Source organism: Neodiprion virginianus, chromosome 2, assembly GCF_021901495.1.
Source record: "Neodiprion virginianus isolate iyNeoVirg1 chromosome 2, iyNeoVirg1.1, whole genome shotgun sequence".
Lineage (NCBI taxonomy): Eukaryota > Metazoa > Arthropoda > Insecta > Hymenoptera > Diprionidae > Neodiprion > Neodiprion virginianus.
Window position 1 is genome coordinate 3,909,212 of NC_060878.1, and position 14,361 is coordinate 3,923,572.

The 14,361-nt window shown below is 36.8% G+C and overlaps 2 protein-coding genes and 1 long non-coding RNA gene across 5 annotated transcripts in view; 2 read left to right on the forward strand and 1 right to left on the reverse strand.

Moving 5' to 3' along the window:
* LOC124297261 (roquin-1) lies at positions 1 to 8,534 on the forward strand. Its single transcript, XM_046748095.1, has 16 exons — positions 1 to 154; positions 1,056 to 1,218; positions 1,308 to 1,512; positions 1,595 to 1,813; positions 1,917 to 2,092; positions 2,226 to 2,559; positions 2,646 to 2,886; positions 2,963 to 3,132; positions 3,235 to 3,488; positions 3,564 to 3,671; positions 3,733 to 3,944; positions 4,029 to 4,156; positions 4,254 to 4,392; positions 4,621 to 4,696; positions 4,825 to 5,013; positions 5,096 to 8,534. The coding sequence occupies exons 2-16, from the start codon at positions 1,057 to 1,059 to the stop codon at positions 5,213 to 5,215; spliced, it is 2,733 nt and encodes a 910-aa protein (XP_046604051.1). The 5' UTR covers positions 1 to 154; position 1,056; the 3' UTR covers positions 5,216 to 8,534.
* LOC124297273 (uncharacterized) overlaps positions 3,783 to 14,361 on the reverse strand; it is an 18,865-nt gene continuing 8,286 nt past the window's right edge. For all 3 annotated transcript variants that reach the window (XR_006906565.1, XR_006906564.1, XR_006906563.1), the window contains 2 exons: positions 4,235 to 4,340; positions 3,783 to 4,142 (listed from right to left, as the gene is read on the reverse strand). This is a non-coding gene — a long non-coding RNA (uncharacterized LOC124297273). The remainder of the gene's footprint in view (positions 4,143 to 4,234; positions 4,341 to 14,361) is intronic.
* Positions 9,474 to 14,361, forward strand: part of LOC124297268 (calcium-binding mitochondrial carrier protein SCaMC-2) — a 24,837-nt gene continuing 19,949 nt past the window's right edge. Inside the window, exons 1-3 of the mRNA XM_046748114.1 lie at positions 9,474 to 9,992; positions 11,073 to 11,199; positions 14,244 to 14,331. Coding sequence (XP_046604070.1) covers positions 9,807 to 9,992; positions 11,073 to 11,199; positions 14,244 to 14,331 — 401 coding nt within the window. The 5' untranslated portion in view covers positions 9,474 to 9,806. The remainder of the gene's footprint in view (positions 9,993 to 11,072; positions 11,200 to 14,243; positions 14,332 to 14,361) is intronic.

Sequence of the window (14,361 nt, forward strand, 5' to 3'; positions counted from 1 at the left end):
GTGATTGATGGAACAAGAAGAAGTGGAAAAAAAATAAAAGAAACGAGAGTACTACATGTCAAGTTTTCATCTGTTCGTGCTGCGATGGCAGAATAGCGAGTTTGAAGTAAATTATTGGTTAATGTGATGTTTTGTAAAGGTAATAACAAGGCAAGTAAGTTGTTCGTTTATTTTCAACAGCTTTGTAAATTTGCTTCTACGTAAATCTACGCGTTTCGTCGACGATGACACTTTCGACGTGTTGTTAATAAAACAAATAATTTCTCTGTTATCACGGAATGAGAACGACTCCTTTTTCTTTCTTCTCTCTCTTCTTTTTCCTACTTTTCTTCATCAATACTCTGCATAGCCTCTTAATTTTCCAAAAACAATTGGCGACGTATCTAGATTGTATTTCCGTTCTAATTCCCGTATTTTGTAGCTGGAAAAGAAGGTGGATTAAGTGTCACTTATTCAAATATTCCAAGGTGATTACTTTGATCCAACTAGACTTCACATATCCTACAGCCTTGTACTTTTCATACCCCAACAAAGTTGATTCCATTTACCTAGTTTTGGTGATTATCCAGAAATTTTTCACATCTGCGTGCAGTATGTTCCAAATCATTGAATTCTCAACTTTGGACTTCGCCGTCATAAAATATTTTCAACGAACGACACAACACATTCTCTTTATTTAAAGTACACCTATGTAATACTGGTCTTATAGTATGACTAATTATGTATATAAAATTTGTATATTTCGTTATTAAAACAAAATGATCAGTCTGCGTTGTAATCACAAAGGCTATCCTTTGAACAGTTTCACCGTTCTAATTTTTCGTAACCAGTAGTTGAATACTTAACAGTATCGAGAAATCTGTCCAAATTTTGTGAACAAGAGAAAGGAGAAAATTTGATTAGTCTATCTTTGACTGCTTAAATTGATGTACAAAGACGACAGCAATAACTGTATAACGTGATGCAACGCTATCTGTTACATTTCGCCAGATCAAAACTGAAGGTATCTGTAAGCCAGGTGATTTATTATATTTGAAACTTGCGGTATATTTCAGAATGCCAATACAGGCACCTCAGTGGACGGAATTTCTCTCCTGTCCAGTTTGCCGTCATGACTTCGATGCCACCCAACGTGGGCCAATATCATTGGGATGTGGCCACACAGTCTGTCGCACTTGCCTCGCGAACCTTCAACGAAAGCAATGCCCATTTGACCAGGTAGGCATTGCTTTGTCGTATTGCACCCGGAATGCATAAAATTTACCAAATTCCAATGAAATTCAAACTTACCTCGCTATATTTCGCAGAGCGTTATAAACACCGAAGTAGAAAGACTGCCTGTGAATGATGCGCTACTCCAGCTTGTCGGCAGCCCGGTTTCTCCTAATTCTGGCGGAGCCCATCTAAAACTTGTGCCTATTGAAGATCACGCCCATTATCTAGCCGCCAAATGTTGCATCGAAGAATTGGCGCTCTACCTTAAACCATGTCAAGCTACACCAGCCACAGGTGGTAAAAGAGTTATTCTAATTCTAAAATGATTTTTATCAAAGAATGATCATTGAAGTATAAAAATTGTTTATTGATTCAACAGGAATGGGCCTTGTTTCTCGACCCATGCAAAGAAAGTTGGTCACATTGGTCGGATGTCAATTAGTGGAGCCAGAAGGACGTGCTCGAGCGGTGAGAGCAGCACGAAGCTTGGGAGAACGTTCTGTAACGGAATTGATTCTTCAGCATCAAAACCCGCAGCAGTTAAGCGCAAATTTGTGGGCCGCTGTGCGTGCTCGGGGTTGTCAATTTCTTGGTCCAGGTGAATTTTCATGATTTATTAAAAAATAAGTAATAGATTATAAGTGAAGTATTCCATACTTACAAGGAAAGTGATCATTATTATTATTCTTCACTTAATGTAGCCATGCAAGAGGAGGTACTGAAACTAGTTCTTTTGGCACTGGAAGACGGTTCTGCTCTTTCTAGGAAAGTCTTAGTCATGTTCGTAGTCCAGCGTCTGGAACCACATTTTCCCCAAGCTTCAAAAACCAGTATCGGACATGTCGTACAACTCCTTTATAGAGCGAGTTGCTTCAAGGTATAGTATACTTCAATGTATTTGTGATTGAGTCATAGGCAATTTATATTACCTAGAACAACAACCCATATAAGTAGACACTGTAAATTTCGACGCAATAGGTGACGATTTTTTTAAATCCACTTCAATTCAGGTATCAAAACGTGAAGGTGATTCCTCGTTAATGCAACTGAAGGAGGAGTTCAGAACATACGAAGCTTTGAGAAGAGAACATGACGCTCAAATAGTTCAAATAGCCACGGAAGCAGGCCTGAGAATTGCACCTGACCAGTGGTCCGCCTTATTGTACGGGGACACAGGGCACAAATCTCACATGCAAAGTATCATTGACAAGCTTCAAACTCCGCAATCATTTGCTCAAAGTGTACAAGAACTTGTGATCGCACTTCAACGCACACCAGACCCGGGTCAGTTAAGCAGTCTTAGACCGCAGTTAGAATTGCTCGCTTCTATCGATCCCAGCCCAGGTAATAACTGTTCCACATCTATGATTAACAATTATTTGCTGAAAAGAAAAAAGGGGTTCTAAATATTTTGAATACTTATTCAACAGAAACAGAGCCTCCGACATGGATTGAATGTCGTGCATCATTGGAAGCTGTAAAGACGGTTGTTGCTGCACTAGTAGAATTTATCCAGCAGCACGGGAATCGAAAACCACAGGATAGTACTCACACCGCAGGTCCTGGTCAACCCAAGTACAAAGTCAGTATGTGTCGTGACCTGGCTTTGAGAGGTTCCTGTCCTAGGACTACAAGTTGCACTTTCGCTCATAGCGACCAGGAACTTGATAAGTGAGCAATAATTATAATGGTTACAAATTTTGAACTTCTTGTAACAAATGCTTAATAATTGCTCAACTCGTTTCAGATACAGATCAAAGAATCGAAAGTTAACCGTGAGATCAAGCCTTTCACTGTCAAATAATTCCGAGACAAAGATAGAAAAACTGGCAGTAATATCCAACAACAAAGGATTCAAACAGTGCGATGATATAGTTTACCATTCTGGCAAACCTCACGATAATGGTCTTCGTGAAAGTGAGTTCTCATTTGCATATTCATGTTTCAATGTGAAACAATGTGAGTAATTTTTTAAACGGTTTTCACATCCATGCATTGAATTTAAAAATTTTAATTCAGGTACTAAGGTTAGCCCTGCACAACATCCTGCAGTTTCGAATGACAACAACTTTGTCGGGTCTCTGCCAAGTTATATATCACCTCCAACGCAGGCTTTGCCACAGCTGGCATCTGCTAAAACTGTCGAAATGCAGTATTCGCATTACGTTATGCCTGGGCCACCTGTTGAATACAATTCTCCAAACCTACCCATTTGGGACCCCTCGCAAATAACATCCACTGTACACAACAACGTGCCTAATAACAATAAGAAGGTGAATAAGTTCATTTTACTTGATATCAAGGCATACTTTGTATTAAAAAAAATCCTCACTGTATATTTCCTGTAGCAGCGATCCGTGGCAAAAACTTTGGCGATGCTGCTCCACCGTCGTAATGAAATAAAAAAACAACTGGAAAATATTGTTGGAAAACAGAGTACGACGCAGGCGAAAACTGTACGTAATATAATTTTAATATTTAAACCTGTTTAATATATTAATATCAATCATTTTACAGAATAACACCACTCAGGGAGATCCGTTGACATCTAATTTTTCCATATGGACAAACATTTCTGGATCGCAAATATCTTCATCGTCCAATATAAATCATGGAAATAATTTTCATCACTCCGATTCTATATTGTTGGATGATGAATTCGTACCATTCGATGCCCCCCCAGCCAGCAAGTATGGCCCAATTTCTCGAGTCTCAAAGCCACTGATTAGGTAAAAAATATGACACACTATCGCATACTGCTTATGACGTGTCAATAATTTACTGAAATGTTTGTCGCTCTTCTGTACTAATAGTCAACGTCACCACAGATCACCGAATCCAGTACAAGCTACGGCTTTATTTGGAGAAGGAACTCCATCTGTACCAAGACGACCAATGCCTCCAGTGAGTCCTGTGACATCTTGGTACTATGGACACCAGCGTAAGTATTCAATGAATTTTACAGAATTTCTGTGGTGCGGACTTAACTTGCAATGAGAAAATTTGTCACATTTATTACATATATGATCTTGATCCAGCGTATGCAATGGGTACAAATACTGGAGGTCAGCCTGTGCCAAGTTCTGCTCTTGGAGATGGGTACATCACAATCGGTCGAGGCATGTCTGATACAACATCTCAAGTACAACTAGCACGTCAGGAGTCTATGTCAAAAGAGTATGATGAGATTACCAATATTTTTATATGCTTTAGATGATTCGTTAAGGGATATGTAGTAGTAAGAATCTATTTTTATTAACACCAGTGGGAAGTTTTAGAAAACTAACAAATCTCGTAAATTGATATTATTCTTGAAGCAGGTAATTTGAAAAGAGCAAAATTATTCCCATTCGTAATTTGTCAAAAAGCAAAGAATAATCGTCTGATGCTCTGACCATTGCAAAGTTTCAGTTTGCTGTTGGAGTCGCAAAAAGTGCAGCAGCAATTAAAGCATCTGGAAAAAAAGATTAACGATTTAAAGGTAACTATAAAGCTACAAATTGTATACTTAGCATCAACAATTAAATGAAATCGTTAAATGGACAACATTCCCAGTAACATAGCAATAAATCCAGTCAAATTACCACTAATGAAATTTACTTAAAATAGCTAGCCACCCAGGGAGCTGCTTTCAGTGAAGGAGAAAGATTGGCTCAGGAGTTGCAGATGATTGAGGCGGGCATTAGGGAAAAAGAAAGGGACGTACGGAACTGGAGTCCGTATGGTACGTCGTGGATTCAGCCATCAAGTAACTTGGTGCAGAATCACAACTTGAACAGGGAATACCGACCCGATGAAGTAAGTTTTGAATGTGCTAGAATTTACTTATACTCTAACCTAGATTACAGTTTAATGTTATGAGAAAAATGACGCGTTACAGGAGGATACGTACGAAGCCGGAATAGCTAATGACATGCGGGAGTTGGAATTACGTTGGGAGTTTGAGTTGGAAGAGCAAGAGAAACGTTGGTCAAGCGAAGAAGATAATATCAAGAAGTAAACAGAATCCCTACAAATATTTATTACCCAATTCTTCAAGTTGCATTGTCGTTTTGTACTTTGAAATGAGCGTGAAATCAATAGTATTTCATCTTTTCAGTAGTATTCTAGCCACCAAGGAAGCTAACAATGTAAAAGCAGTTGAAGTTTCACGAGAGATTAAACTTACGTTAACGGTATATTTTGAAAAAGAAACATGACGTATTTTTATAATCATAAAAAGTAATATATAATTTATAATGATAAAACGATTTTTGAAAACTTGAGGAATTGGCTACCTGGTATTTGAGTTCCAACTCGTAGGCGCATTATAGATTGCCAAATAGTCATGAATAGTGCATATAGCGAGTAAAAGAAAGATTGTTTCAAAAACAACTGAGGAGATGAAAATGGATTTGTTAAAATTTAACAGAAGTTAGCGTCAGTGTTTTATAAACATGACAAACTATATAGCATATTTATTTATATATTTGCACAACGTGGCAAAATATTATATCTATATATAATATTATATATCGCTACCATAATATTCGGGACGAATAATAATCAACCTGATGACAGGTGATTGGAAAAAAAATGCCTATAGGTACATATAAATGTTATACATAATGGGAAATAACACATTTTATGAGGGAATTTGGATAGTTGGTGTCATTATAAATTATTCTAGTTATATAACCCATCGAGCGAGCGTTAACTCTCGTTACGAAAAGCATGTAGTCGAATTTCCACACCTTGATAAATGGTTTTTCACTTTTCATGGTGCCTTTCGCTAATTCAATTAATTATCTTCAACAAAAGTTTAGCAAAAAAATCAATATTATCCTTTGAGAATACCATCTTGCGCCCGATTCTATTTGTTGAAAAAAAGCACATGCAATATTGAGCTCCAGAGTTTTTATTTTCATATCAAAAATAAAATCGTAAAGTTGGTGTAGAAGGGTGAAAAGGATATAAAGATGTTTTTCGCTAAAAACATGGTTGTGGAAGCGACGAATGTATTTCGTGGAACAATATTGTGTTATTGGATAGGCTTGCTTGTATATCTGAGAAATGATAAACCATGGTATGTATCTATTGCGATTGGGTTGCTTCTATTTTTATGAAATAATATATATAACCTAAAGATTAATGTTCCAGTTTTATTGGAAGTAACAATAGAGAATTTTACGAAGAAAAAAAAATCGAAAAAAAACTAAAAAAAAAGTATGGTTCTTGGAGGTGGTCTTTCTAGCCTTGAATTACTATATGTTATTTTTTATACATTTGTAAGAAAGCGGCTCTGTTCAAGCTTATAGTTTCGAGTGTAGGATTACGAAAACCTTGAATCACGAATTTGTCATTTGTATGGTTAAAAATATTAAGCAGTGAGCCTGAACATAGCTGTAGTCTACTACTAAAGAAAAGAGAAAAAAGCAACAAAAAAAAAAAAGAGAAAAATAATATAGTACAGTGAATCGCAAATAATTGATTCAACGGGTGAACGATACTTTTATTTCTTATAAGCGTTAAGCTGTTGAAAATGATACTTGCACTGTGAATGTAAGAAATTGTTACACGCGATGTTAACTCGTCAACTTTAAAAGCATAAATTGTGGGTGGACAAAGCCCATGAGCTTTTCTCAGACTGGTATCCAATCACAAGGCATATTTTATTACTCAATACAAGACAGAACAAAAAATGGATCAATTGAAAATTAAATCTAGCTTTAGATTTATGAAGTCACGTTCAAAAGCCTAGTACATTTCATTTTTAGAACAACATGAAAACAAACTAAATTACAAGTATTAAATTTGTTGTATTCACGGAGTACAGTAATGCATTTATTTCAAATATCTAATTCACGTAAAAACTTTGACGGTGTGGTTGGGTACGTTTTCAAATCGGTCAATCAAATGCATACACGTGCCTAATGTAATTCTATAATTCCATAGTGGTAAACATACAAAAAATCGCTAAATTGTTTCGTCTAGAAACATTGAAACGTGAAAACTTAGAGATATGTATGAGAGGATATATTTTTACCTTTCATATTATTCGAATTCTCACATTTCTCTGTTTCTCAGTTAATAAAAATTTGCAAGAATGTATCCCCTCTGACAGTGCAACATATAAATATGTTTTATGAATATAACACAGCCTAAATGAACTATTCTACAAATACTTCCTTAACTTTCGTTGAGAATATAATGTCAAACGTCTTGTATGAGCCTAATATGACAATTTAATTGACAAGTGAAGGTCCATAAAGTGTCCTACCAAACTTCTAGATATGCTTAAATTTCGTCGAAAATTTGTATAAACCATACTTGAAATTGATTTTGATCACCAGTCACGCAATTTATAACAGAGATTCGTTAATGTCGCTGAGTTATTTATACGAAACTGTAAGAGCTTAGTTTATGTTATATGTGCAATTTCGTGACGACTGTCTCGTCTTCAATCGGTTGTCATTATTTTTATATAATTTATAAGAAATTCAGCATAATTCCGAATTAGTGAAACACTGGGATTCTCGTTCGCGTTATCGATTTTCCTTTTTATTACTATAAACACTTGTGTTAGGGAATGTAAGTTTCCGTGCATCTAATACTTACCACTTCTTTTTGCTAAGTTCTAAATGTTATGTTCATGATTTTATAAGTTATATTCTACATTTATATCCTATCGTTATATTTTTAAACTGAGCTCGCACACTTTCGTTATAACTTAATATATAATGATATACCTATTCTATTTATGTTTGATTTTAACTCTGATATTGGTAATCAGACGTGAGTTATCAATCATCTTTGTTGGCAAAAATATCCGATTCGTTTGCTACTCTTGTAAATGATTTTCTCCGCTCAATTCAACGAAACTCGTTGCTAAATTATAATCCAGGAAATATCAGTAATCTGTATTGAAAATGAAATCAAATACGAAAAGATTAGCCATTCCAATAAAGATGCAATTTTACACCTCTGTAAACCAAACTCAGATTTGATAGTCAGCGTAATATTCTGTTTAATCTGCAAAGAACAAGCAAACGGAAAAAGAAAGTAGAAACACATCTATTTTCCCTTTTGATCGTTTAGCATAGAGTGGAATTGAAGACGTGAATAAGGAGAAGGGCTGTGTACAATGGGAAGTAATAAGTGCAACAGGACTGTTTGTGCAAGCTTCGGATTAATTACATGTTAAACATGTCACTATAATATGTATGATGATACGAGCGTACCTATTGTTAACGGTATGAGAAACCACATACAATCTACAGTAAAAGTTCTTTGTTTGAACATACAATAATAAAGTAATAAATTAAATATTATTATACACATATCGGTTTACATATAATGCATATAATCAGCACACTTGACGATGGTCAGAAAATCTTCATAGTATTACTTCTTGTTATGAGTTTTCAATTCTTAAACAAGAAGTTATGTATACGAATTTTGCACCGCAAAACAAATTTGTAAACGTCAAGTTTTCAGATTTTGTGCAGCGCTTTTCTCATTTTGTAGTTCAAATGCTCCTTCGTTGATGAGAGAATGTAAAGACTGTTACCCCTAGAGAAATTTTTGTTACCAGTACTCGGTGTGTAGGTGAGCATGGAGTCATGGATGCTTTCTTTTTACATGGATTTCCTGACACAAATCACTTAGTGTCATGTTGTGTCGGAAAATTAACGTGAAAGGAACCTGCCCCATATGAAGCCGTGTTAGCGATCCAGTGGCTTCTTTATCGGTTGGAGCCATTTAACACGCAATCGCATAAGAATCGGAAAACCCCATTCGGGTAACGGTCTTTAATATTCTTCATTCCACACATAAATTTTTATTCAGCATCTTCAACGTCTACCACAATATCAAACCACGATCCTCCCTAAGACGTTGATTCAAGATGTATACTTCAGTCGTTCCCCATATCGATAATTATGTTATGAATTGAAGAAATTATATAAAGAAAAGCGGATATCCTTACAATTTGGTTTAAACTGGAAGAAATGATCGATTAACCGTTTTAATTACTTTATGCATGAAAAAAAAAATTGTCCATGATTTTGAAAAAAGCGCGAAACACTCGCGAAATTTTTCTACCCCGGACCGTTACCGATCGAGTTCAAAAATGGAAGAGGAAAAAACGGACAGACAGCCAGCATCCGGCATCTGCTCCAGCGCTTCCAGAGTATCGTCGTATGGCGGCATCTAGCGGATATTTTTCTAATATGACAAAGCTGGAACCGCAGAATCGAGGCCACACTGCTGTTTAAAGCTATATTGCGTACACGCCGCGGTCTGTACTCATATATACCTACCGTGTGAAGTCGCAGTGCGGCTGATTTCCGATTTTCGTAAGTTAAGCGTGAAAAGGAAAATAACAGTGAACGTTAATCTGAATCCGTTAGCAGTGGTAAACAACGAAGTGGTAAACGTAGCCGATAAGGTAAAACGGGAGGCGTGAAATTATGCAGTTTACAACACAACGAGGTGGTGGAAACTAAGGTGCGTCGTCGTTCGTGAAAATTGTGACCTAATCGAGCGCGGCCGTCTAGCCGTGCGTTGTTTTCACCCAGACGGGATAAACTCGAGATAAGTACGTGGTAAATATGCCGGGGCGTAACGTCGTGCACGGCGTCATGCCGCCCCATTATCTTCACGAGTTGCCGGCTGAGGATGAGGAGCGACTCGAGAAGATATTCAACAAACTCGACCTGGACGGCAACGGGAGGATCGACGTACACGATTTGTCAAAGGCCCTCCACGATGTCGGGGTGCATAAGCGATACGCCGAGGTGATGAACCGACGATGCTCGAATAATTCGAACGACGTGCATGCCTACTGCCAGACGAAACTATCCACCTTGCTAATCCCATTCGTACTCTCTTTATCGGCCTTCTTTTGTTTCCTCATTATGGATAACGTTATGCGACCTGCGTGCTTCTTTTGTTTTGCACCATGCACACATTCTATGTAAACCATCTTCAAAGCGTTCAAAATTCAAAATCTCTACTTCATTCGGCGTGAACGTCAACTTTTTAGACAGCGTCTTCTAATTTAACGGTAAATTGACACCGTAGAACCGTATGAGAACAATGTTTCCCGTGGAAACGAAATGATCTAAAATTAGTATGATAAATTTATCCTAGCTACGTCGTTTTACGATTCATTTTACGGTATTCACAGGAAACAGAAAATGTGTTGTATTATACAGATTCCGGACCTTGTGATTTGCGCAGTTTAAAAATACCCATCGTTTTTAATGTTACATAGCGCAGAGTCGAAAACTCTTACGATCAAACAATAATCAAACGTTAGGTTTATCCGTTGTTCTCATCTTTTCCATCATGTTGAAGTTATTAACGTTATCGTAACGATTCATGCTGTGATAAAAACCGTTATTTCGCAATTTTGGAACTACTCTAAATTCAGTGAACCGTAATAAAACAAAACATACTCATATTTTTCAATCCTATTTCCTTCGAAATCATTGTCAAAAAAAGAAAATACTGGCTTTTTTTCAACGTTTGGTCACGATAACGTTATTAACTTCAACCTCGTTCGTTTCCAACAATTGCAACGACCCTAAGCGGTTTTTCCAATCCCCTTAACTTTTACCTTCAATTTTGAAATACTGACAGTAATTGAACATAATTTGCCACATTCCTCAACTCAGGCCTTTCATACTTCTTAACTTAATTAAGTTAGACGTGTGTGCAGAAATAACGAAGATCTCTTCATTCTTTTGAGGAAAAAAGAGACATTCCATTCAATCCTATCGTTAAAATAATTACCACATTTGTTCGTTAAGCAATTAACCTAAACAAACGGCCAACAATTTACTTGCGCTAAATTTTTCCTTCATTTTGCGCAGAAATTTTTGGCGGAGTCCGACCGAAACCAGAGCGGCGACATCAGTTTGGCAGAATTTATTCATTACGTACGAGAACACGAGAAGAATCTACGCCTGCAATTTTCGAACTTGGACAAAAATCGAGACGGTAAAGTATACGCGTCCTAAAAATGTTCTTACTGCTATTATTACTATTTCGTAATATTTTTTAGGACGTTGACCATCCGTCTCGTTCACCGAAACCCGAGCTGAAACTTCTGTTATACCCATACACGTGTATAAAACGTGCAAACCGTTTAAACGTATGTTTTAAACAACTCTACTGTACCCGCATTGCTCTGAATTGACGCGTTACGCAACCACGGAAGTACAAAAACACGTAAACGGAATAACAATGTACATGTATACATACGTCCATTAATCCGTTACGCAATTGGAAACTTACCTTGAGATGTTCTTGAAATTTAAGGATTCTTCAATTATCCATAGTGACTTTCATTTCGAAGTATGTAATTTGTTTACAGAATTCGAATATAGTTGGAAAAGGTTCTCCGTTTAACTTGGCTCCGCTCAAATACATCAATAATTCCGCGGCCCAAAATTTCCAACTTGTGAAAGTAAAAACCGAGCGAGTTAAGGGAGTGCTCTGGTCGATTTCGACGTTGACGTCGAAAATATCGAAGTCCACGTATCCGAAACGTGAGAAATGGCTTGACAGCGCCATTCTATACACAATTCCGAACAAAAACATTCCAATTCATTTTCATTTGCCGCAGAAATAAAGAAATGGCAGAAATTATCTGAATTTAGTAGAATATGTTCCACTTCCTTATTTCTGCGTAAAATGAAAATGTTTAGGAATTTTTTTGTTCAGAATTGCGTATAGAATGGGACCATTGAGCCAATTTTCACGTTTAAGATTCGTTGACTTCGATATTTGACGAGGATGAAGTTAGTAAAATTATTTTAGCGATACCGGTTTAGAAAAAATCTTTACTCTAATCCTTAGGATTGTCTGAAATTCAGCTAGTAAATCAACAACAAAGTAAAGTAACAAAGAAAACATGTTCATATGTTTCGAAAAACCAACTTCTTGTAAAATGTTCTAAAATTGTACAACAACCATTTTTTCCATCATGTTTCGTTATGCTGACGTTGCCAACTTCACTGAGCGAACTGAGAAGTAATTCATTGATGACTCAGTGTAATTCGGAACCGTTTATAAATTTTTGTTGTTACCGTAAATCCTCTCGCTCTTCCGCGAGTAGCCGAAACTTGCGGAAAAGTCGATCTGTATATGAAAAATGAGACTGTAAGTATGTCGAAAAACTTCTCTAGAAGACTTTGTCACGCGCGGATTGTTTGGCAACAAACATAAGCGATCAATCACACGTGCCGTAGCGGCGTTTGGCAAAGCCTGACAAGAGGATTCACGACTGTGTGTAGGTATAATGTAAAACCAGAATTGAGCCCCTGCCGCATCGTTGATCGTTGCCAAACATCTGATCTGTGATTTCTCAGCGACGGTTGAGATTTTTTTTTTTTTAGATCACACTCACTGTCGGTTGCGTACAATTGACGAAAAAGCGTTGTTTATTCGCTTTGCCTTTGTTTCCTCGTAAATTACTTCAGTATAATCGAATAGAATCGTCTTTCAAACGACCTTTGCTTACTCTTTACTCGCCGCTGAATCGCATCAATTCACTCAAGATTATCGCTGATTGGATCTACGGACATCGCATGCATACCTCGCGGCTCGGTTTATGTACCCGACCAACAAGATTACGAGACTTCGTTAACTGCGGCACAATCTCTGACCTTGTCAGGAATTTCTGCAGCCCTTGAATTATTCACCCGTCGACTTTTTTTGTACCGATCGCGCTACCGAAGCCCGAGTAAAGTGGCTTACAGGCAAATTCCAAATTCCGCAATGAGGCTTCTCGTTCGTTCCGTCAACGTGCAGTCCTGGCTAATTTAATATCATTTCTAACTTATGAGCCAACAATTTCCTGGATACGATTCTGCGTATGAAAATTTTGGACTGTACATCTTTCTCCATACCATCAAAAATTACATTGAATAAATTTCATTGCTTTGTGGCGATTCATAAATGACACAAATTTTGTTACGCGTACGTCCTTGATTAATATGTTTATACATATTTTTTTATTTATTTTTCTACATAAATTATGATCGTTTAAGCCAAAAAATGCAGTTTCTATTTTTTATATTTCTCTCCATATTTTAGCTTTTTAAGTTTATATTACACGTACATATTTATCCGGGTCTTACTTTATGTATACGTATAACTTATACGTGTGTGTATATATATATATGTATATCTAGCAATCTGTAATCAGAATCATTCACGGTTGATCGAGCTTTCTAATTTTACAGTATAGAAAGGCTTTGCTGTATACTTTCAAGGCGATTTTCTATAGCCTCCAATCAAGTCGCTCGTTCATCCGGCACTTCGCGTACATCCGTATTTACGTACCATGTATAGGTATATACCTAGTTACACTGCGCACATGTGTTACATATAGTCTATAATAATGATTAAATAGTTCATCATAACTGACGCTGAACGTGAGTTGGAAGCCAATTTATTTCTGTACCTACGGTCGTAACTAATGAGGCGCGAAAGAAAAATTGGGCAGGCTATCAAGCCACTGTAATTCATCTATCTATAAAGAATTCTTCACCTCACGTGAATTTTTTGCCAACTGTAGTATAATAAGGCATATAGGTATATCTATCTAGATCATATGTTGTAAGTTATATCGAACGCGCGACTCGTTTTACGTAACGTGTCCTATATGTCGTGCGTATGTTAGAGCTTGTATTACTGTTCGCAGAAGAGAAAAATGCAGAGAGCTGTTATGTGTGTGAGATCTCGAAAGCAAAACGTTGAACAGTTTTTTTTTTCCCCCATCCTTTTTGTCTAAACTCGCTAGCAGCTGCACGGCATTTATTTTTATCCTATATGTATGTTTTGTATTTTCACACACACACGCGCACACACACAAGCTGTAGCGTTTGAATGCAATTTATTTCAATGCGTTTTAGTTATATTCAGTTTTTATTGTGCAACAGCGCGCGATTCAAGTTTAAGTACCTACAGATATTGAGTTTTCGTATCGTTTGTGCAACAATAATATCATGAAGAAAATTTTATTTGCCTATTTACAGGAAAAATTGATCTGGAGGAACTGATCAGAGCTTTTAAAGACTTGGGCGTTGATATGGATCGAACAGAAGCGACTAAATTATTGCAGAGGTAAGTTGTGAGATTTTTTTTTTCTTTATT